At 38.2% G+C, this 22207-nt stretch overlaps 1 protein-coding gene across 5 annotated transcripts in view; it reads right to left on the reverse strand.

Moving 5' to 3' along the window:
* Positions 1-13994: 13994 nt before the first annotated feature.
* SERPINI1 (serpin family I member 1) overlaps positions 13995-22207 on the reverse strand; it is an 83118-nt gene continuing 74905 nt past the window's right edge. For 4 of the 5 annotated variants that reach the window (XM_006150290.3, XM_027772548.1, XM_014588508.2 and 1 more), the window contains 3 exons: positions 16459-16545; positions 14825-14914; positions 14246-14322 (listed from right to left, as the gene is read on the reverse strand). In XM_006150290.3, coding sequence (XP_006150352.1) covers positions 14246-14322; positions 14825-14914; positions 16459-16545 — 254 coding nt within the window. Of the gene's footprint in view, positions 14323-14824; positions 14915-16458; positions 16546-22207 lie in introns of all 5 variants that reach the window. The other variant, XM_006150289.3, reaches the window with a different exon arrangement.

Here is a 22207-nt window from a genome sequence, read left to right on the forward strand (position 1 = left end):
TTTTTATGCACATTTTAGAATGAAAATGCAAACAAAATACATTTCTGAAACAGAGAGTCCCGCTCTGAATCACGTTCTGTATGGTGATTCCTGCCTGTGGGCCTCAGCACTGCCCTCTGCGTTACCCAGGGCACTGTGGTCCAGCAGGGCTAGAAGAACTACTTGTGTCTCGAAGACTTTCTTCCACGCTATTGACACCGACTCCGCAAGTTCTGAAACTGGCACTTTATCTTACAGCAAAATCGATGAAAGGTCTTCACACAATAACCAAGATTTACGATGCTTCTCCAACGGTTATGAGGATTCCTTTTCAAGTGGTTTGTTGGCTGAGACACCAAGGTATTACAGTTAGACAACAGTCGTGTGACACCATCGCTGCTTACACGGGCAGGGGCACCTACATCTGGGCTAATGCCAAGGCCCATTCCTGATCCCATGTGTCCAAGTGCTTATGTTCATCATTCACATTATCTCAGTCAATCCTTACTGAAAAAAATTCTGTCTTATCAATAAAGAGAGAGTGATCACAACTCTATAATTGTTAAATCCACTCATTAAAATAACCTTTTTGGAGGAAAATTTTTTATTGAAAGGAAAAGAATTTTTCAGAGCAAAATGAAACTTCTACCATTTGATTGGATAATTATCATCCGCTTCAACAACTGCCTCTAATTAGCAAGTGCACTGCATAAAATGAGCATATGACTTAAGTTACATTATAAGAAATATAATTTAAAAAAAAAAAAGACCAACTGTAGATACTAGATAGTAAGGGTAGGGGTAATATGGGGGTGGGTAATAGAGAGAGGGAGGGGAACGGGGGAAGGAAAAAAGCCCATTTAGTTGACAAAAAAATGAAAAGCTATTTGCTGATGATAATGTATACAGTAATGTCTTTGTCTTCAAAAGAACAAGTTCAGTTTTGCATTAACAACTTTGATTTAAAGTACAGAAGATAAATTAACGTTAGTAAGCTAAAAATTGAAGGTAAACTAAGATAAACGATTATCTCAGCCAAACCTATTAGAGATAGGAGTTGAATATATAGCTGGAAATTGAACAACTTACATGAAGAAACGACTCCTAGTATGTGGCAGATCTAGGATGGAAACTCGGTACTGTCTCTAACTCACATTTTCCCTATAGACATCTGGTTATAAATATTTAAGCAGAAAATACCAGGGAGCAGGTTACTCAATCATATGGAAAAGGATAATCTCTCCATTAGCAATTTTCCTTGAATAACTGACAGAGCAAAGAGCAGTTGTGTGAACAAATGTCATATTTATATATTCGTGGATTATGACAAAACTTGAGAGGAGGGAAGAGGCAGTCTACTTGAGGAAGGAGGAAACTGCTACATCAGCGAGAAGCTGTGAGGACTGCTGAAGAAACATTTCTGGAACACGCCATATGTTACAAATAACGACTTTAGTTTTCTTCAAGAAAACAGAAGTATCCTGTCATTTGGAAAGAGAGGAAATGTGCATCTATACTTAATATATAATAAGGGTGGATTTGGACAAAGGACAGTATGTGTTCACTTGGGTTGGTGTTATTTTCATTAATCAAACATTCTTTTCACAAATCTTTGTCTCAACAAAATCAGAAACTGACGCGAACATAGTCAAACTTTAGTTTTTAGCTTACTAATGTTAATTTATGTTCTGTGCTTTAAAGCAGTTAATACAAAACTGAACTTATTCTTTTGTAGAAATCCCTATTTATAAGACAGAATTTTTTTTTCATAAGTTATATTTATATGCATGTGGAGCTTTCAGTTCCCTGGAGAATAACTCTGTCGGCAGACATTAAACAAAGAGTCTGGACTAAGCATCATATCTTCTACGCTTGCACAAATCAAAGAAGAAACAGAATGTAAACCATCCAGCTCTTTTTCCTTTTAAGAAAATAAAAGTTTTCAGACTCTCATAGTTCCATGGTACTTTCAAAATTAGTATGAAATTTGAAATTGGCATGGTACATCTGCCACTTTCATTTCTTGCAAAAAAGAATTTTATCCAATGTTAGAAATGGTTATATAGTTGGGAAATAAGCACATAATTATTTATAATTGGATATCTTGAGAACTTAGCTCTGGGAATCCTGACATTTTATTTGTGTATCTTATAGTGCCAATACTATGCTGATTAAAAACAAAAGAATAATATCTTCTTAATTCTTCCTAGGAGCAAATTTTATTATGGAACCTATAATAATATGGAATGTTCTAGAGCAATCATAACAATCTGGATATTAAAGTGAGAAATAAAATCAAACAAATAAATGATAGGTAAGAAATTCTGAGCCTCAAAGGTTCTGTATTTTCATTTCTAAGACACAGGACTTCGGCCTAGTCACTTCCACTTTATTTGTACTCCTAGAATAGGGTATGAGTTTCTGGCCCATGAATATGAAGAAGCAAATTCAGAGGTCCAGTGAGAGACATTCCGCAAAAAGGAAGAGATGATTAAGAGGAAAGAGATAAGAAAAGAATAAGAGAAACAAGGCCAGCCCCATAGCCTAATAGTAAAGGGAGGCAGATTCCACATGGCCAACTGAGTTTGAATCCTAGCCCTGGTGGCTTGATAAACACACCAAGCACATGTGCATGCGTGCCCCATATTCTGACAGAATGGAAGAATGGAGAAGGGATTGCAGTATGACCACGCCGTATTTGGGGATGTTTTCTTCCTTCTCTCTCTCATTCTCTGGTGAGCACCTAAGACCTCTGGCAATTTAATAAATAAATAAATAAATAAATAAAGCATAATGTGTATGCATATATCCATGGAGGGAGTAAAATTCAATAAGAAAGCTAGTCCTTGAAGCCTGCACAGAAGCATTAAACATCTCAGTCACCAAGTGCTCACCTCATATGACAGCAGGCACAATAGTGGTACTCATAACAGACACAGAACTACTGAAAAGGCTATTATGTTCATCTTACAGCAAAATCGATGAAAGGTCTTCACACAATAACCAAGATTTACGATGCTTCTCCAACGGTTATGAGGATTCCTTTTCAAGTGGTTTGTTGGCTGAGACACCAAGGTATTACAGTTAGACAACAGTCGTGTGACACCATCGCTGCTTACACGGGCAGGGGCACCTACATCTGGGCTAATGCCAAGGCCCATTCCTGATCCCATGTGTCCAAGTGCTTATGTTCATCATTCACATTATCTCAGTCAATCCTTACTGAAAAAAATTCTGTCTTATCAATAAAGAGAGAGTGATCACAACTCTATAATTGTTAAATCCACTCATTAAAATAACCTTTTTGGAGGAAAATTTTTTATTGAAAGGAAAAGAATTTTTCAGAGCAAAATGAAACTTCTACCATTTGATTGGATAATTATCATCCGCTTCAACAACTGCCTCTAATTAGCAAGTGCACTGCATAAAATGAGCATATGACTTAAGTTACATTATAAGAAATATAATTTAAAAAAAAAAAAGACCAACTGTAGATACTAGATAGTAAGGGTAGGGGTAATATGGGGGTGGGTAATAGAGAGAGGGAGGGGAACGGGGGAAGGAAAAAAGCCCATTTAGTTGACAAAAAAATGAAAAGCTATTTGCTGATGATAATGTATACAGTAATGTCTTTGTCTTCAAAAGAACAAGTTCAGTTTTGCATTAACAACTTTGATTTAAAGTACAGAAGATAAATTAACGTTAGTAAGCTAAAAATTGAAGGTAAACTAAGATAAACGATTATCTCAGCCAAACCTATTAGAGATAGGAGTTGAATATATAGCTGGAAATTGAACAACTTACATGAAGAAACGACTCCTAGTATGTGGCAGATCTAGGATGGAAACTCGGTACTGTCTCTAACTCACATTTTCCCTATAGACATCTGGTTATAAATATTTAAGCAGAAAATACCAGGGAGCAGGTTACTCAATCATATGGAAAAGGATAATCTCTCCATTAGCAATTTTCCTTGAATAACTGACAGAGCAAAGAGCAGTTGTGTGAACAAATGTCATATTTATATATTCGTGGATTATGACAAAACTTGAGAGGAGGGAAGAGGCAGTCTACTTGAGGAAGGAGGAAACTGCTACATCAGCGAGAAGCTGTGAGGACTGCTGAAGAAACATTTCTGGAACACGCCATATGTTACAAATAACGACTTTAGTTTTCTTCAAGAAAACAGAAGTATCCTGTCATTTGGAAAGAGAGGAAATGTGCATCTATACTTAATATATAATAAGGGTGGATTTGGACAAAGGACAGTATGTGTTCACTTGGGTTGGTGTTATTTTCATTAATCAAACATTCTTTTCACAAATCTTTGTCTCAACAAAATCAGAAACTGACGCGAACATAGTCAAACTTTAGTTTTTAGCTTACTAATGTTAATTTATGTTCTGTGCTTTAAAGCAGTTAATACAAAACTGAACTTATTCTTTTGTAGAAATCCCTATTTATAAGACAGAATTTTTTTTTCATAAGTTATATTTATATGCATGTGGAGCTTTCAGTTCCCTGGAGAATAACTCTGTCGGCAGACATTAAACAAAGAGTCTGGACTAAGCATCATATCTTCTACGCTTGCACAAATCAAAGAAGAAACAGAATGTAAACCATCCAGCTCTTTTTCCTTTTAAGAAAATAAAAGTTTTCAGACTCTCATAGTTCCATGGTACTTTCAAAATTAGTATGAAATTTGAAATTGGCATGGTACATCTGCCACTTTCATTTCTTGCAAAAAAGAATTTTATCCAATGTTAGAAATGGTTATATAGTTGGGAAATAAGCACATAATTATTTATAATTGGATATCTTGAGAACTTAGCTCTGGGAATCCTGACATTTTATTTGTGTATCTTATAGTGCCAATACTATGCTGATTAAAAACAAAAGAATAATATCTTCTTAATTCTTCCTAGGAGCAAATTTTATTATGGAACCTATAATAATATGGAATGTTCTAGAGCAATCATAACAATCTGGATATTAAAGTGAGAAATAAAATCAAACAAATAAATGATAGGTAAGAAATTCTGAGCCTCAAAGGTTCTGTATTTTCATTTCTAAGACACAGGACTTCGGCCTAGTCACTTCCACTTTATTTGTACTCCTAGAATAGGGTATGAGTTTCTGGCCCATGAATATGAAGAAGCAAATTCAGAGGTCCAGTGAGAGACATTCCGCAAAAAGGAAGAGATGATTAAGAGGAAAGAGATAAGAAAAGAATAAGAGAAACAAGGCCAGCCCCATAGCCTAATAGTAAAGGGAGGCAGATTCCACATGGCCAACTGAGTTTGAATCCTAGCCCTGGTGGCTTGATAAACACACCAAGCACATGTGCATGCGTGCCCCATATTCTGACAGAATGGAAGAATGGAGAAGGGATTGCAGTATGACCACGCCGTATTTGGGGATGTTTTCTTCCTTCTCTCTCTCATTCTCTGGTGAGCACCTAAGACCTCTGGCAATTTAATAAATAAATAAATAAATAAATAAAGCATAATGTGTATGCATATATCCATGGAGGGAGTAAAATTCAATAAGAAAGCTAGTCCTTGAAGCCTGCACAGAAGCATTAAACATCTCAGTCACCAAGTGCTCACCTCATATGACAGCAGGCACAATAGTGGTACTCATAACAGACACAGAACTACTGAAAAGGCTATTATGTTCGGAACTTTTAAAAATGTATAAAAATGAATATCCGGTATTTTGAAAAACTTCCCATTTAAAAAATGGATAAAGTGAAGCATTTTCAAGCTTAAAGAGAAGCTGTTACCTCAGAAATCTACTTTTGGCATTAAATTAATTCCTGATGGTGCCAAAATAAATGGTAAAATCTCAATTTGTGCTTTCTTTAAATATGTTAAGAAAAACGATTGTGACATGTCTATTCAGATTTATGCCAATAATTTAGAGCCTTCCTCCTCAAAGGGTGGTCTATAGACCTATATTGTTAACATCCTCCTGGAAATGGTTAAAAATACAAAATTTTGGTCTTGGCTATTAAATTGGAATATGAATTTTAGCAAGATTTCCATAGAAGTTTATAGACATTAAAGTTTGAGGTGCTCTAGTTGAGAGAACTTTCAAAAATCCACTGCTAAGAAATTGAGAGCTGGATTTTACAGTTAAGTTTAAAGTGTTGGACAATCTCTGAACTCTTATGTGTGGAGCTGACTTTAAACAGGATACAAAAGGCTTTGACAACTATGACATAGAACAAGACTGACCTCAGCAGGTGAAAATGCTGGGCAGACCCGAATAACACTGCAAGGACTTTTAACTGAACAGATGTTGAAACTACAGCCCATAAAAAGCAAGTGGGGACATGCAGTCCGGATCTAACTGGGTCAAAAGCCTACTTTCACAGAATCGATCAATATTCTACAGAAGATCTAACTAGGACACTTGACATATCTAGAACACAATCTGTACAAAAATGTAGCAGTCTTAGAAACTCGTGAGGGGAAAGACAATCAACAAATGTAGAACTCAAGACAATTACAACATTGGAATTTATTAAATACTTTCAAGTAGTTATAATAATCATGCTCAAGGAAGTAAGAGCAAACACTTTTGAAATGAAATAAAGCTGAAACTACTCAGTGGAGAGATAGAAATGATAAAAAAAAAAAAAAATAAGAACCACATTGGGAGAGCCTATAGCATAGTGGTTAAGCAAGAATGAAAATGATACTTCAAAAAATCATCAAAACTTCACAATGGAAGAGTAACAAAAATGATCACTATTTGGATAAATAGAATATAATATGTTTCTCTTCTTAAGTTTGTTAAAATACGTGACAATTAAAAGTCATAACTATTGTTTGATAGGATTTTTTTCATTGTACGAATATGTAATATATGTGACAACTCCAATACAAAGGGAAAGAAAAGGAAATTACACGGTCATAAGGTTGCTATGTTCTGCATGAAGTAATGAAAATTAGTTTCACTAATTAATATTAATATCAAGTAGAATGTGAAAATTCCAAGGCAAGAAAAGGAAAGGAAAGACATGAAAAAGCAGACAAAAGGGAAATAAATAATAAAATGATAGACTTAAATCCAACCATATCATTGAAAGTAAATGATGCAGGGACCAGCAGGTCTCACAATGGTTACATCACTGGACTCCCATATAATTGACCGATGGCTTAAAACTCACCCTAGACATGTGTGAGTGCGTGCCCAAAATCCTGAGAAGAGAATGAAGGAGAAGGGATTGCAGCGTGGCCATCCCCCTGGGGGGATGATTTCTCACTTTCTGTCTCTGTTTCTCTGTGTCTCTGGTGAGCACGTGTGGCCTATAGGAAAAATCTCTCAAAAAAAAAGAAAAGTAAATGGTCCAGGGCCAGTAGGTAGTATGGTGGTTAAGGTGCTGGACTCCTATGTGGTCAACTATTGTTCAAATCCCTAAGCTGGTGACTTGCTTTCTCACTTACCCTCTGTCTCTCTCTCATGAGCAGACATGCCTTATAGCAAATTAAAATAATCATAATAATAATGATAAATAAAATTTTAAATATATATATATTTAAAAATTAAATGATCCAAACATTTAAATTAAAGATTGTCAGATTGGATAAAAACATAAAAGAAACACACAAAAATCACAGACCGGGCCAGTCTCGTAGAGTGGCTAAGCACTGGGCATTGGAGGCTGGATCTTATAGGGCCGTGAGTTCCAGCCCCAGCAGCTTGAAAAGCGTGGCAGTCACATGGTATCCCTGCCCGAAATTCCAGTCGGAGGGAAAAATGGAGGACAAAGGATTGCAGCATGACCACTCCCCACTGGAGGCTGCTTTTCTCTTTTGTGCTCTGTCTCTTTGGTGAGTACACATGCCATCTGACAAAAACAAAACAAAAAACAAGACCTAACTCAGTGTTACCTACAGGAAACATACATTAAATATCATAATATAGACTGGTTAGACATAAAGAATGGCAAGTTATACCATGAAAACACCAATCCAAAGAAAGCTAAAGTAGCTATAATACTAACATCAAAGCAGACTTCAAAGTGAGCAAATGTCAAGAAGTAAAGAATGATAAAAAATGTTATTTCACCAACAAATCACACATAACATTTCTAAATGTGCATGGACTGAAGACCAGCAGACAGCATAATGGCTCCGTTGCTGGACTTCCACGTAGTTGATCGCGGTTCAAGTTTTAGACCTGGTGGCTTAAATTCACGCCAGGCGCGTGTGCGTGTGTGCCCAAGATCCCGAGAGGAGAACGGAGGAGAAGGGATTGCAGTATGGCCACAGCCCCTGGGGTCAGGGGGGGATTTCTTGCTTTCTGTCTCTCTGTTTGTCTCTATCTTTCTGGCAAGTGCACACACCCTATAGCAAAAACCTCTCCCCAAAATAAATAAATAAACAAACAAATAAATACATAAGGACACATGTACTTAACAGAACTTCAAACAACATGATGGAACAATGAGTACAGTTTTCAAAATCAATCAATCTTATATATCGTATTAACAGAATAAAAAAGAGCCTCACAATAAGATTGATAGATTTGAAAAGAGCATTTGAGCACCTTTTGTATAGAAGAAAAAATTTCTAATGTATTAAAGGGCTTCTACAAGAAACCTACAACTAAATTATTATTACTAGTGAAAGACTGAATGTGCATCCCCTGTCAATACTCTTATTCAACATTTTACTTAAAGTTTTGCTTATATGGCAAGAAAAATAAAAGCAATGTCTTTTAGAAAAGGGAAAAAGGGCCCCTCCACATGGATAACCTGATAGTTTGTTACAAAATACCCATGTAATTTATAAAACCTATTATAATAAATCATTGAGTTTAGCAAGATCACTGGATACATGGTCAATCAATATTCATAAGTTAATAATGTCTGTATATGAGCAATTGGAAGCCAAACATTCTTAAGTTCCTTTATAATAGCTCCAGAAAGTATAATTCTTAGGTATAAATCCAAAAAGATATTCAGCATACTAGATATTACCTAATATTTGTGAAAAATATAAAATGAAGTTTCAAGTAAATAGATATCATTTCATGAGTTGAAAGATTTAATATTGTTACCAATTCTCAAAAAAATATTCAGTGCAGGCAGTGATTAAAATAAATACTTAAAAAGAATGAAAAAATGCAGGCCCACGTATACCTGCACACACACACACACACACACACACACACACACACAGACACACCCTGAAACAATGTATTGGAGTGGTTTTCTGATTAAGTTTCAGGCAGAAAAATAACTAAGTCATTTAGAATTACGCAGGGTTTAGAGGTGGGCTGGATGTTGCTTCCCAATACACTGACCGTGGTGAAAACCTGGGGGTGCTGCTTTTCCATCTCCCACACTACCATACTCCTTTCTCTGCCTCCACGTCCCTATCCTGATGCCATCTGGCTCCAATGGTGCCACCATTTTCTGAGGAACAAGAACTGAATCAGAACTTTGTTCTTCTAAAATTTGCTACAGGGTGTGTGTGTCCACTGGAGAGGGGCAGAGAGAGGGAGAGAGGGGGAAAGTGGGAAGGCACACCCCAAGGGGATGGCTGACAACCTCAATCCCTTATCTTCCATGCTCCTTTTGGAATTTTGGGCACACACTCAGATGTGCCAGTGTTTTCCAAGCTGCTGGGTTCAGAACTCGAATCACACTGTTAGCTATGTGGGTGGGATCCAGCCGTCTTAACCAGGTGGCCTGAATGTTTTAGATTTTGCTTCTATGAGTCTGAGACTTTTTTTTTTTAATGATGCACTTTAATCAGACTTAAGATGTGTTTTGGCTCCTCCACCCAGGCTGCTCGAGGATGTACCGTTATCATGAATGACACAGTAACTATCCGAACCAGGAAATTCATGACCAGGAAATGTATTTGTTTCAGAGGAAACAAATGATCATTGATGTCCTTCATCCCGGGAAGGCAACAGTGCCTAAGACAGACATTTGCGAAAAACTAGCGAAGATGTACAAGACCACCCCAGATGGCATCTTTGTGTTCCGATTCGGCATCCATTTTGGTGGTGGTAAGACAACCGGCTTTGGCTTGATTTACGATTCTTCAGATTATGCAAAGAAAAATGAACCCAAACATAGACTTAAAAGACAGGGCCTCTATAGGAAGAAAAAGACATCAAGAAAACAGCAAAAGGAATGCAAGAACGGAATGAAGGAAATCGGGGGACTGCAGAGGCCCACGTTGGTGCTGGTAGAAAGTCCAAGCAGTCAAGATTCTGTAATGGCTGTCTGCGGTGATTGAGTGGATTTGTCATGAGAGGATTAAAAAACTCAGAAATTTTCACGTGGAAAAAAAAGATTGGTTTTTGGTTCAGTCCACTCATTTATTAAAATACATTAAAGTGTTAATGAGCAGTTGATATTTAGCTTAAAGGAAACAGCTACATTGGGGCCAGTCTTACAATGATGTTAATAAAGCATCTTGTGCTCTAAGGCATGCTTTTTAAACTGATCCCCTCTGTAATGAACAGTACTGTCGTGAGGCTCTTAGGGTATGACAAGGTTATAGATTTTTGGGCAGTCTTTTCTGATTTATTTATTTATTTGCATTACCGATAGTTTTCATCTGATGTTCTCAAGACTGAGCAAAGAAGCATACTTCATGAAGGTGCATTTTGAGTTGCCTCTATGAAATTCCCAGCCATTCTGATTTTTTAAAAAAACTTTTTCAGATAATGAAAGTAACTATCATAAATAAAAGAAGCTGACTATATATAAAAACATTAAATTATATATAGAATACACATGAATGAAAATAAAATGTTGGGACCAGCAAGTGGCATAGTGGTTAAAGCACTGAATTCCCACATGGTTGACTGTGGTTTGAGTTTCAGACCCAATGGCTTGAAAGTCATGCCGAGTGTGTGTGTGTGTGTGTGTGCACGCGCAGTGCATGCGGGAACACCCAAACTTCCCGGAGGAGAACAGAGGAGAGGGGATTGCACCCTGGGGGTGATTTCTTGCTTCCTGTCTCTCTGTCTCTCTGGGAGCACCTGTGCCTTATAGCAAAAATCTCTCTCTCTCTCTAAAAAAAAGAAAATGTTATTTATATGTTCTCTTTATTTTATTGTTATTATAAAGTTCAACTTTATTTAATATTCAAATAAACCTTTTTATTTAAGACTGATTTTAATAATTATTTGGTTATGTTGGTGATGTGAAAACGTATAGGTCTATACTCTATAATTATCCAGACCAGCCTATTGCATAGATAAAACAATGAAACCATGACTTAAAATAAAGCAAAAGCTGTATAATTATTGCTGATTTCCACCCCAAAAAAATGGTTTCAAAGAGCACACTATTTGGGTAAACTGTGCCTGGTGTGTGTGTGTGTGTGTGTGTGTGTGTGTGTGTGTGCAGTAATTCCATTTTGAGGAAAATGGAAATAAACCGTAGATGTTAATTTTTCAAGAGAAAGGAAAATATTAGAGAAGTTATAAGCACAGTCAAACAACAAGAAATACTCTGTACTATCAAGTGTTCTATTTTGAAGCATTCCAGAGGCATGCTACTAATAAGACAGGACCTATTTTCATTTAAAGGACAGCTAAATTGTATTACACTATTTTAAAGTAGATATTCTGAATGGGAGAATTCGATTTTATATCAGCTAATAAAAATTGCATTTGGGGCTTTATTAAGCCTCCATGATTGTCTAATGGTGTTTTTTCTTCCTTATAGGTGACTGGTGGAGATACAAAAATAGCCACATGTGTAATGCTTAAGCAGTAATAGTGTAACGAAGACGTTCACAAACTCCAAACATCAACACAGAATCCCCCGTTTGCCCAAACTGCATGCATTGGAAAAGAGAACAAGAACACTGCTCTACAATAACCTAAGGTTTATGAATAAACTGTAAGTCTTCTGAAAATACAAGCCGTAAAAGATTCAGTGTTAAGTATTGTGTTTTTGGGTATTCATAAATTCTTCCATGGGGATTGCATATAAATGTCTCCATATTTATAAAGGGCATATTTCAAGTGTTCTTGCATGCAGAGGAATTTTGCATTTGTTCAAAGCATACAATAGGAAAATAAAAACTTTAGAGTAAAACTTTTCTTTTTTTCCATTTTGGACACATGTATTCCATTTTTCATGCTGACTACCCACTCCCAAATCTCCCCAAGCTCTACGAAAATTGTGCAGTCTTTCTGTTCCTTTTGTAAAAGCATCAGATACAGTAAACCTTATGGCAAGTAGATACAATACTGCTACTAATGTGACAAACAGCAGTCTCTGAGCAAACAGCAAGTGTATACTTGAGAGTCTGTTAGAAATGCAAAATCTTAGGTGCCACCCAGACCCACTGAATGAGAACCTCCATTCTTAAAGTTTATTTATTTATTTCTTCCTCAAGAGAGACAGCGACAGAGAGATGGGCATGCCGACCGAGTCTACACCATGATCCACCCTAAGTGGATCCCAAGTGACCCAGATCACGGCCACATGCACCCAGCATGCTCAGAGGTCCCAGGACTAGAACCTATGACATTTCTTGTGTGGGTCCTGTTGTGGTGCCACTGGGCCATGGCCTGGCACCAAGAATCTGCATTTTTAATAGGATCCCAGGTTATTCTATTACACATTAAAGTTTGACGAGCACTGATGTAATATACTTCCTAGAGCTAATTTTCTATAAACTAACCCTAACTATATGTACCTTTTAGTACTACTCAAGATTTAGTGTGTAACAGAATCATCAAAAGAGCTTGTAAGAATAAAACTAGTGCAGATATTGAACTTTTTCTCAGAATTTAGAACTTCGTAGATCTAGGGCCAGGCCTTTTCCCAACCTCTTCTGAACTAAATGAAAGTGAACGATAATATCAATTCTTATCAGCAGCTCCAAATCATAGCAATAATATGTAATATATAAGAAGGTGGTACGCCAACGGTTTCTCGATTACAAAGTATGTTACTAGAGGCCGTGAAGCGGACACTGCCCCCATCGGAATAACTATGGTTCGTAATAGAAAGTGAGACCACTGTGTTCTGCAAATGCTAATGGTAACTCTCTAGGGGTTTCTAGTGTATTTAGAAGCCACACAGGTAATCAAGAAAAGAAACAAGGAAAGTGACATCCCCCTCCTCCCCCAGTTACAGACTTCAAGTTCAAAATGTTCAAAACTCCATGCAGAGTCCACGAGACCACCTCTGGGACTCGCTGATTTCTAGTGCATGAACTAGCAGGCCTTTCCGGTTCATTCTCGAGTGAACATACTGGAGCGAATGCTTTATTATTACCGTGCTCATATGGTTCATCTTGGGAACTGAGAGCCTGAAGTTTACTTGCAACAGCAAAACACAGTGATACACCAGACATGGAAACGGCATAGGATGCTAGGTGGAGGTTTAATGACTTGGAAACATAAAGTATGCACATGCGCACAACCTTTTACAGGGGTTCGTGTAGCCTTAGTTATTTCTTCCTCGTAATAAGTTAGGGTGTGAAACCAGACGGCATGTTCCGCTGGCATCCGTTTTACTACATTATACGCTGATTTTAAAGAAATGACAATGACAGTTTTTCAGGAGAGCCTGTGCTCACCTCACTTGATTTGCTTGTTATGTGTAAGTGCATATCGCGGATTGACTTTGGTGCTGGGATTCTGCATGATTATTAAAAGCTTAAGATGCCCAGAAAGATCACTGTTTCAAAATACCAGGAGTTATTTGTTTATTTATTTAGAGAGTTTTTTGCTATAAGATGCTTGTGCTCTCCAGAAAGACAGAAAGAGACAGAGAGACAGAAAGAGAGAAATCAACCCCCAAGGAGGATGGCCATGCTGCAATCCCCTCTCCCCCATTCTCTTCTTGGGATCCTGGGCACGCAAGCACACGCGCCTGGCATGAGTCCAAGCCACCGGTTCTGGGGCTCAAACCCTGGTCCACTACATGGGAGTCCAGTGACATAACCATTATGCCATCTGCTGGTCCCCCAAGGGTTATTTTTATACTACAACCTCTAAAATGAAAAACAGAGCTCTTTACATGTTCGATATGTACTTTTATTTTAAACAACAGCACAACAAACACATCGACATAACAGGACCATTATCTTAATATCAATAACATTCCTTGACAAATTGACTTCTAGTGCACATACATTGTTTTTATCTGGAGCTATTTTAAATATTATCTTAAGATATACTCTAAAACACAAACTCTAAATATATACCAGTTGCAAACATAATGTGCTTGGTTACTGTTTTCCTTATTATTCAGATGAAGTTAAGTTTAAAGTTCCTCAAAATCATGTCCACTTGTGTTCATTGTTTCAGGATGCATGACTCGTCCCATGAAGAGGATTGTACCTGCATTGTTTGGAAATGAACAAAAGAGGAGGTGAACAAAAGAATGGGATATTTCAGGGCCAGCAGATGGTGCAGGAGTTATGTCAATGGACTCCCACATGGCTGACGGTGGTTTGAGTCCCAGACCTGGTGATTTGAAACTCATGCCAGGCATGTGTGTGTGTGTGTACATGGCCAAGATCCCAGCAGGAGAATGGAGGAGAAGAGACTGCAGCATGTCCATACCCCTGGGGGGTGATGTCTCACTTTCTCTCTCTCTGTCTCTGTTTTTCTCTCTTTCTCCAGTGAGAGCACACACCCTAAGGCAAACATCACTTTAAAAAAAAGAGATTTATTTTCCTTCTTGTTTACAAGAAGCAGTGTTCTAAAAATGAAAACATGCATTATTCTTATTTAAAAATAATCTGAACACTAGATATAATCTGGTAAATACTGTGTAAAAACAATTCTCAATTTAAAAAGTTTCTTTGTGCCTATTAAATAGTTTTGTTCTTAGACTCACCAGTTCTCCTGTTCCTGATAAGAAAGAAAAATGGATGGTCGACAATAACTTGAGGATACAGCACAGCCATCCTACTAATTGCAATCATTCCTACAGTGCAGAGAGAAAGTAATTACATGTCTGTGGATGTGCAGACACTAATGAGTAATTTCTCAAAACCATCTGTCTATCTATTTAATGCAATAGCAACAATTTACAGGCAACAAGATTTTGAAGACTTAAAGAGATAAAAATTGTGAAGGTGTTCCTATTTCTACTTGATCTTTTTAAAAAAAAAAAGCCAACCAAAGCAAACATTCACCACACATAATTTTCTCCCTCCACCTCACCAAAAATAATAGGACAATGTATTCGGTCTGATATAAAAATTTTATTCTCAGCCTCAGATAAATACTTTTGCTTTTACTGGAATGATCCTTGAGTGAAGGGGAGAGAAAGAAGGAAAAAAAAATTGCCCCAACATAAGACAGTGTCTTTGTATTTTTAAGTCATCTCTTTTGTCTGAAATGGGTATTTTTATACAGCCAGTCATTAGGCTGCTGGTACAGATGAGGACAGCAGAGATTAGAGGACAGAACAGAAGGCAGAGATATGATGGTGTTGGTAGCAGCTGGGATTCTGGACTTGCCTGAGATCCTTACTACAGGATGATGTGTACTAGCTGCAGTATACTAACTAGTTAGCTGTCAGGAAGAAAGTCAATATTCGATTATGCACATGTGTAAGCTTTTTTGATGCCAGAGACCTTAGAGTTTCCATTTTCCTCCCCTAAAGAGTACTATGAATGGTGATGTCCTTTTAGTGGACAAATATAAGCAGAAGTTAGAAATAATGAGTGGAAATGTGAAAGGTTAACATTTTATGGGGGGGTAGCCTCCCCAAATTTGACGATAGCTTCTGAATGTGAGCTTAAAACAACTCAAAACTAGTGAACAGAAGGAGAAAAGGCAGCAAACACTCCACTCTTAGTTAGCAAAGGAGGTCATAGCCATCATCGAAACCATGAAGGACAGTGACCATTTTACTTTGGATAGGTGATATAGATCCAGATTTTAAATGACTTATTTGAAATGATTACTATTTATTAGTGTTATTTAGATAAAAGTATTTAAAGTGATCCCATGTATCATATATTGTTTCATGTATGTGCTTTTAAAAAATCCGAAACTTTTCGCTGGTTAAATTAAGAACCAACTCCTGCAAGTAATTAGGGAGAAAGAAAAAGGTTGAAATGGGCAGTGGGGAATATTTAAAATATCTCGACAGGCAGCACAGCCGGGAAATCTAGTCTCACTGAGCTGCCAATATGCTCCCGCCTCTCATTAGAGAGAAAATGAAGATGGGAGTCGCTCGGCGAAGAGGCACTAGAGCGAGTACACCCGGCACGTCGTCTTCAGGAGAGTCGGGCTGGGTCAGCATTTGTTTTACTTTTAAGTTAGAGCAGAATCAGGTTATTGGCTTGATTCTGAAAATGACCTCCACCCTTCCCCAAGATAACTTTAAACATACAAATCTAGAAAAGCTTTTAGAAAGCAATTTAGTGCCTTCTACCACATTAAATAATAATAAATAAAATTAAATAGATAATTCTTAAGAGAGAGAGAGAGAGAGAGAGAGATAAAACAACTGAGTACCTGATGCAGCAGCAGCTTCCGAGCCTTCTTCATTAACCTCTATGAAGGACTTGTGAATGGCTTTGGAAAGGAAAATCTCTTTGTTATCTGCAGAAAGAGAATCAGAAGCTTTTCTTTGTATCGAGATAAGGAGACATTTTATCCTTTGCTTAACTCCTTTGAGAGATACATGTAAACCAGTAAGACAGGAATATAAAGCCAGAGATAATGTTACAAGATTGCATTTATGATTTGAGAGCCCCATTGGAGACTTGGTTTCTAATTCTCCTTTACTTTATATTCTGGTAATCCCTCCCCCTCCTTTTTGTTTTGCATGTTTTGTTTTGTTTGTTTTCAAAGCTGCTCTTCTATGTTGCCTTGGCCCCAGTCCGGGTCCTCCTGCCCTGGCCTGGCTGGTAACCAGGAAGAGACACATCCACAGAGGCCAGCTTGTCCCTTCGTTTTTATTAGTGATTTTTCCCATTTTTTATTTCTCATATTGACAGAAAAAGTGGGAACTCTGTTTTAATGGTTATTTCAAATTGATCCATAACTCAAGATAAAATCTTGCGCATGGCTCTCTAATTTGAAATCTAAAAACATAAAATGAAAGCAGTGGAAATCTAGATACATCCATAATAAAAATATTTTAACCTAATCTTGAATTACTAGAAGAATGTAAGTATCTTTGCAAATAAAAATAAAATTCACTTGCAGGTTGTAGTAATGTGAATATCTTTTCCATTTAGGCTTACACTTTTTTTGATTTGTCTTGTTTTGTTTTTTGCTATAGGGCATGCGTGCTTGCCAGAGAGAGACAGAGACAGAGAGAGGGAAATCAGCCCCCCCAGAGGGAATGACCATACCACAATTCCTCCTCCATTCTCCTCTTGAGAGTCTGTGTACTCAAATACACATGCCTAGCATGATTTTCAAGCTGCCAGGTCCAGAACTTGAACCGTGAAGTTGGCCATGTGGGATCCAGCTGCCTTGACCTCCCTGCCACCTGCTGGCTCCTGTTTATGCTTACTTTTGGCTGTATGGGCTGAATTGTGTTACCTCAAATTCATATGCTGAAGTCCTAATGCCCAATATTTCTGAATGTGGCTGTATTTGGAGATAGAGTCTTAAGTTTAGACAAGGCAATCAGGGAGAATCTCATCCAATATAACTCGTGTTATTATTAGAAAGGGAAGTTTGTGCACAAATAGATACAAACAGAAGACCACATGTAACATTTAAATGGGAGAAACTTGAGCAAAGCGGATTATTCTCACAATGTGGGTAGGCCTCTGTCAATCAGCTGGAAGCCTTAAAAGAAGACATTTGGGGACCACCAGATGGCGGAATGGTTATGTCATTGGACTCCTACATGGTCAACTGCGGTCCAAGTCCCAGGCCCGGTGGCTTAAACTCACCTCAGGCACTTGTCCACACGTGCCCGAAATCCCCAGAGGATGGAGGAAAAGGGACTGCAGTGTGGCTAACCCCGTGGGAGGTGATTTCTTGCTTTCTGTCTCTCTGTCTCTCTGGTGAGCACACACACCCTATAGCAGAAAGTCTCCCTCTAGAAAAAGACACTCAACCTCCGCAGAGTAAAAAGGAAGGATGCCAGAAGACTACCTCCGAACACGGACCACAACTCTCCCTTGGGTCTCTCTCCTGCAGATTTTGGATTTTGAGAGCCTCCGCGATCACGTTAGCCAATTCCTTAAAGTCTCTACACACACGTGTGCGCACACACGTGCATAGATATATGCACGCAGGTATGCATAGACACTGATCCCTTGGTATCCAAAGATGGTTCCAGAACTCCTACTGGATACCGAAACCCTTGAAAGCGCCAGTCCTTTGTATAATATGGCATAGTATTGGGTCATCAGGAAAGTCAGGCCGTAGTTTTCTGTTTTCCTATGCAAAAATGCATCAGGATTTTCTCGATGACCCAATACTTACATACTATCTACCCACTTCCTCCTCTCTACTTAAAATCACCTCTAGATTACTTACAATACCTAACACATTGTTAATGCTATGGAAATAGTTGTTACACTGTTTAGGGAATAATGACAAGAAAAAAAATACAAAAGTCTACATGCACAGTACAGATGTGAGCACTTTAGGCCTAACCACACAACACGTGTCAGCAACAATGTAACATTTCTGATCTACAATTAGATGAATCCTTGGTGCAGGGCCCATGTATTTGGAGGGCCAGCCATCCATATGGTTGTGTACGTGTGTGTAGACATGTGTGTGTGTAGTTATATACACACTCTATGCATACACACACACACACACACACACACACACACACACACACATCCCATTTGCTCTGTTTCTCTGGAGAACCCTGTCTAATACACCAAATGAAAGTAGAGGGAGAAGGGGCTATCTGCAAGGAGAGAGGCCTCTAAAGAAACAGCCTTCTGGCACCTTGATCTTAGACTCTCAGTTCCTAGAATGATCAGAAAATAATTGTTTTTCTGCCACCCGGTCAGTGGTATTTTGTCATGGCAGTCCTAAAAAAACTACAAACTGGTTTTCAAGTTTTGGGTTTCCAACATTTCCTCAAGGTTAAAAACAAAACCCAAAGACACCACAAATGCATAGCAATAAAAACAGCACAAGGGGTCGGCCTGGTATTGAAATGGCAATGAGCTGCACAAGTGATTCTAGAGCCATACGCAAAATCGAGTTCAGTCCCCCAGGCTGCCTGTATACAGCAGGCACACAGTTAAGGACTGGGCTGGCTGGGAAGCAGGGGGGAGTGGGGGGTGGGGTGGATGTGTACAGACCGTGCTATGAGACCCTGTTGAAAGTGTTTGTCTCTCTCTCTCTCCTTCTCTCTTTCTATCACTCTTGTAAAAGAAATCACTTTTCAAAGAATTATTTATTTTATTTTATTTATTATTATTTGAGAGATTTTTGCTCTAGGGCACATACAATCACTGGAGAAACAGAGAGACAGTGAGAAATCACCTCCCGGGGGGATGGCCATGCCATAGTCCCTTCTCCTCCATTCTCTTCCCGGGATCTTGGGCACACACGCACACATGCCCGGCATGAGTTTTAAGCCACTGGGTCCAAGACTCGAACCACGGTTGACTTTGTGCGAGTCCAGTGACATAACCATTATGTCAGCTGCTGGTCCCTATTATAATTATTATTATTTTTTAATTAACCAGAGAGAGACAGAGAGAGAGAGACAGAGAGAGAGAGTGAGAAAGCAGGCTGCCAGGTCCAGGACTTGAACCGTGGTCAGCCATGTGGGTCCAATGCCTTAATCACCACACCACCTGTTGGCCCTAAGAAATGAAAAGTTTTGTTTATTTTTTTAAAGCAAGATAACAGATTGGTCGAGTTTACACACACCCCTCTTTTTTTCAATTCCAAAAGATCTACTTCAAATTGAAGATAAATAACTGTTGCTTAGTAAGTCTTTGTAAGTAACCAAGTGTTGCCACCACGTTTTCCCTTCAAGTTTTCAAAAACGCACAATTCTGTAAAATGCACAGGGAATGATGCTCAATAACGCTTTCGGTACATCTGTTGCACAGCACCTGATTATGTGAATAAGCCCCGAGACAACCAACAATGGCATCTCTGATTATACTGTTAGCAGGAACATTACTTCCTCAGATCATCTTTGGTATTAAGATGTAAGCATTGCACTATTAAATAGTCCATTTCCCATGTTATGATATTTTTCTTCGAGAACACATTTGATGACTGGAAGAAAAATACAAAGCAATCAAGTTTTTACATGTGGCAATTAAGGGTAATTATTTCCCTCAAATCCAGAGGAGTAGTTCTGTTTTGCTTTGTTTTGAACAAAAATATATAAATTGAGTTAAGTAACAAAATTTACTTGGTAAAACAAGCACAGGAACACCAAGGGAGTAAAATACATCAACTGCTTAGCTGATGCTAATTTTTTTTTCAGTCTATTATTTTCAAGTATTGTGAGGGGCGTTCTCAAAGACACACCAATCTGCTCTAATAGCTTCTAGGCCTGGTCTGCTAGATGCAGGGTGCACCTGGAAGTGAGAACATTCTTCCCTTTATTTCTGGCCTCTGCCCCAAGTGCGGCAACCTCCTCAGGTCACCCATCCTTACATAAGCTCTCATTTATCCACACGGAAAGAAGGCAGCAGTAGCAGGGATACCGCGAGGTCCTTGCAGCAGAGAGATGAAGGAAACATGGATGTTCAGGGTTCTTCTTAGAGGGTAATTAGTTCAGAAACTATGAACTGGACAAGTCTTTTAATAAGGTCCACGAAAAGAGAGATTGCTCAAATAAGCAATATTAAGGACAAAGAGACATAGCTAAAGATACAATCGAGAACTTTTTAGATGACAAAAACACTACGAATAATTTTCTGCAAATAATTGTTAACGTCCTTTATAATACATCCCATCTTTATAATAAATCCCATCCATCTACAATATACGATATAGTAAGTTTCGATAGATGTACACATCTGTGAATCCGCCTCTATAAATAAGATGCAAAATATTCCTATCTCTCCAAAAGATTCATGTTTTTATACAGATAATCTTGAAAATGAACAGGTTTATCGTAAACTGGACTATTTTATAGAACTGTGTAAGTTATAATACTTGGTCAAGGGAAAAAAACACAGTATCTGAATAATCTGGTAATCACTGAAGTCAGTGAATTATGGGCTGGCCCTGTGGCCTAACGGCTGAGGACACTGGATCTCACATGGCTGACTGTGATTTGAGTCCCAAGACCCATGTCAGGCACATGCATGTGCATGCTCAAAATCTTGACTGAGTACAGAAATGGAGAAGAAGGAGTTATGGTGTCACCATGCCCAATTTGGTATGGGGGGGGGTATTTTTTCCTCTTCCTCTCTGTCTTTCTGTCACTCACTGGCAAACCATGTGCCCTCTGGAAAATGTGAAACAAACAAGGATAACAAAAGGAACTGAATAAGTAGATTAAAAACATCCTCCACCCTCAAAATGAAAGAGTTCAAGCCTAGATGGTTTTCTAGGCGACTTTAATAAAATTTTCAAGGAGCAGGCAGGATTACCTGTTATAAAATCATTCTAGACGCTAGAAAAAACATTGTTGGTTGTTTAACTTTGCTTTTAAAATTGAACAAGGGTAGCATAAGAAAAAAATCATAGAAAAACTCATCTATTAACATGGATATAAAAGAGTTTTTTTTTGTTTTTGTTTTTGTTTTTGAATTTAGAACACTGGGACCAGCAGATGATATAATGGTTACATTGCTGGACTCCCATGTAGTCGATCATGGTTGGAGTCCCAGACCCGGTGGCTAAAAACTCACGTTGGACGTGTGTGTGTGTGCTGAATGAAGATCCTAAGAAGAGAATGGAGGAGAAGGGATTACTGTGTGGCCATCCCCCCTGGGGGGGTGATTTTACACTTTCTGTCTTTCTGTCTCTGCCTATCTCTCCGGTGAGCATATGCACCTTACAGCAAAACAGAAGAAGTTTCTTGATTGGTACAATTTTCTGTTATTTAACCCAGTACACAGCAATAAACAGGATTTCCTCAACATAGGATTTTGGTAATTGTTAAATGAACAGATTGCTGTTTTGTAACATACGACTCTGGGTATATGAAGTCTCTTAGTGTCACTCTATGCACACCGTGATCCCAGCTCTGTCACAATGATGGTTGTAAGGTGTATTCTTGTAAGAAATAGGACATGGAACACTACTTCAAGGTGGACGTTCTAAGAAAATTGAGAGCAGCAACAGAGAGGGAAAG

Source organism: Tupaia chinensis, unplaced genomic scaffold (assembly GCF_000334495.1).
Source record: "Tupaia chinensis unplaced genomic scaffold, TupChi_1.0 Scaffold000281_1, whole genome shotgun sequence".
NCBI classification, from domain to species: domain Eukaryota; kingdom Metazoa; phylum Chordata; class Mammalia; order Scandentia; family Tupaiidae; genus Tupaia; species Tupaia belangeri.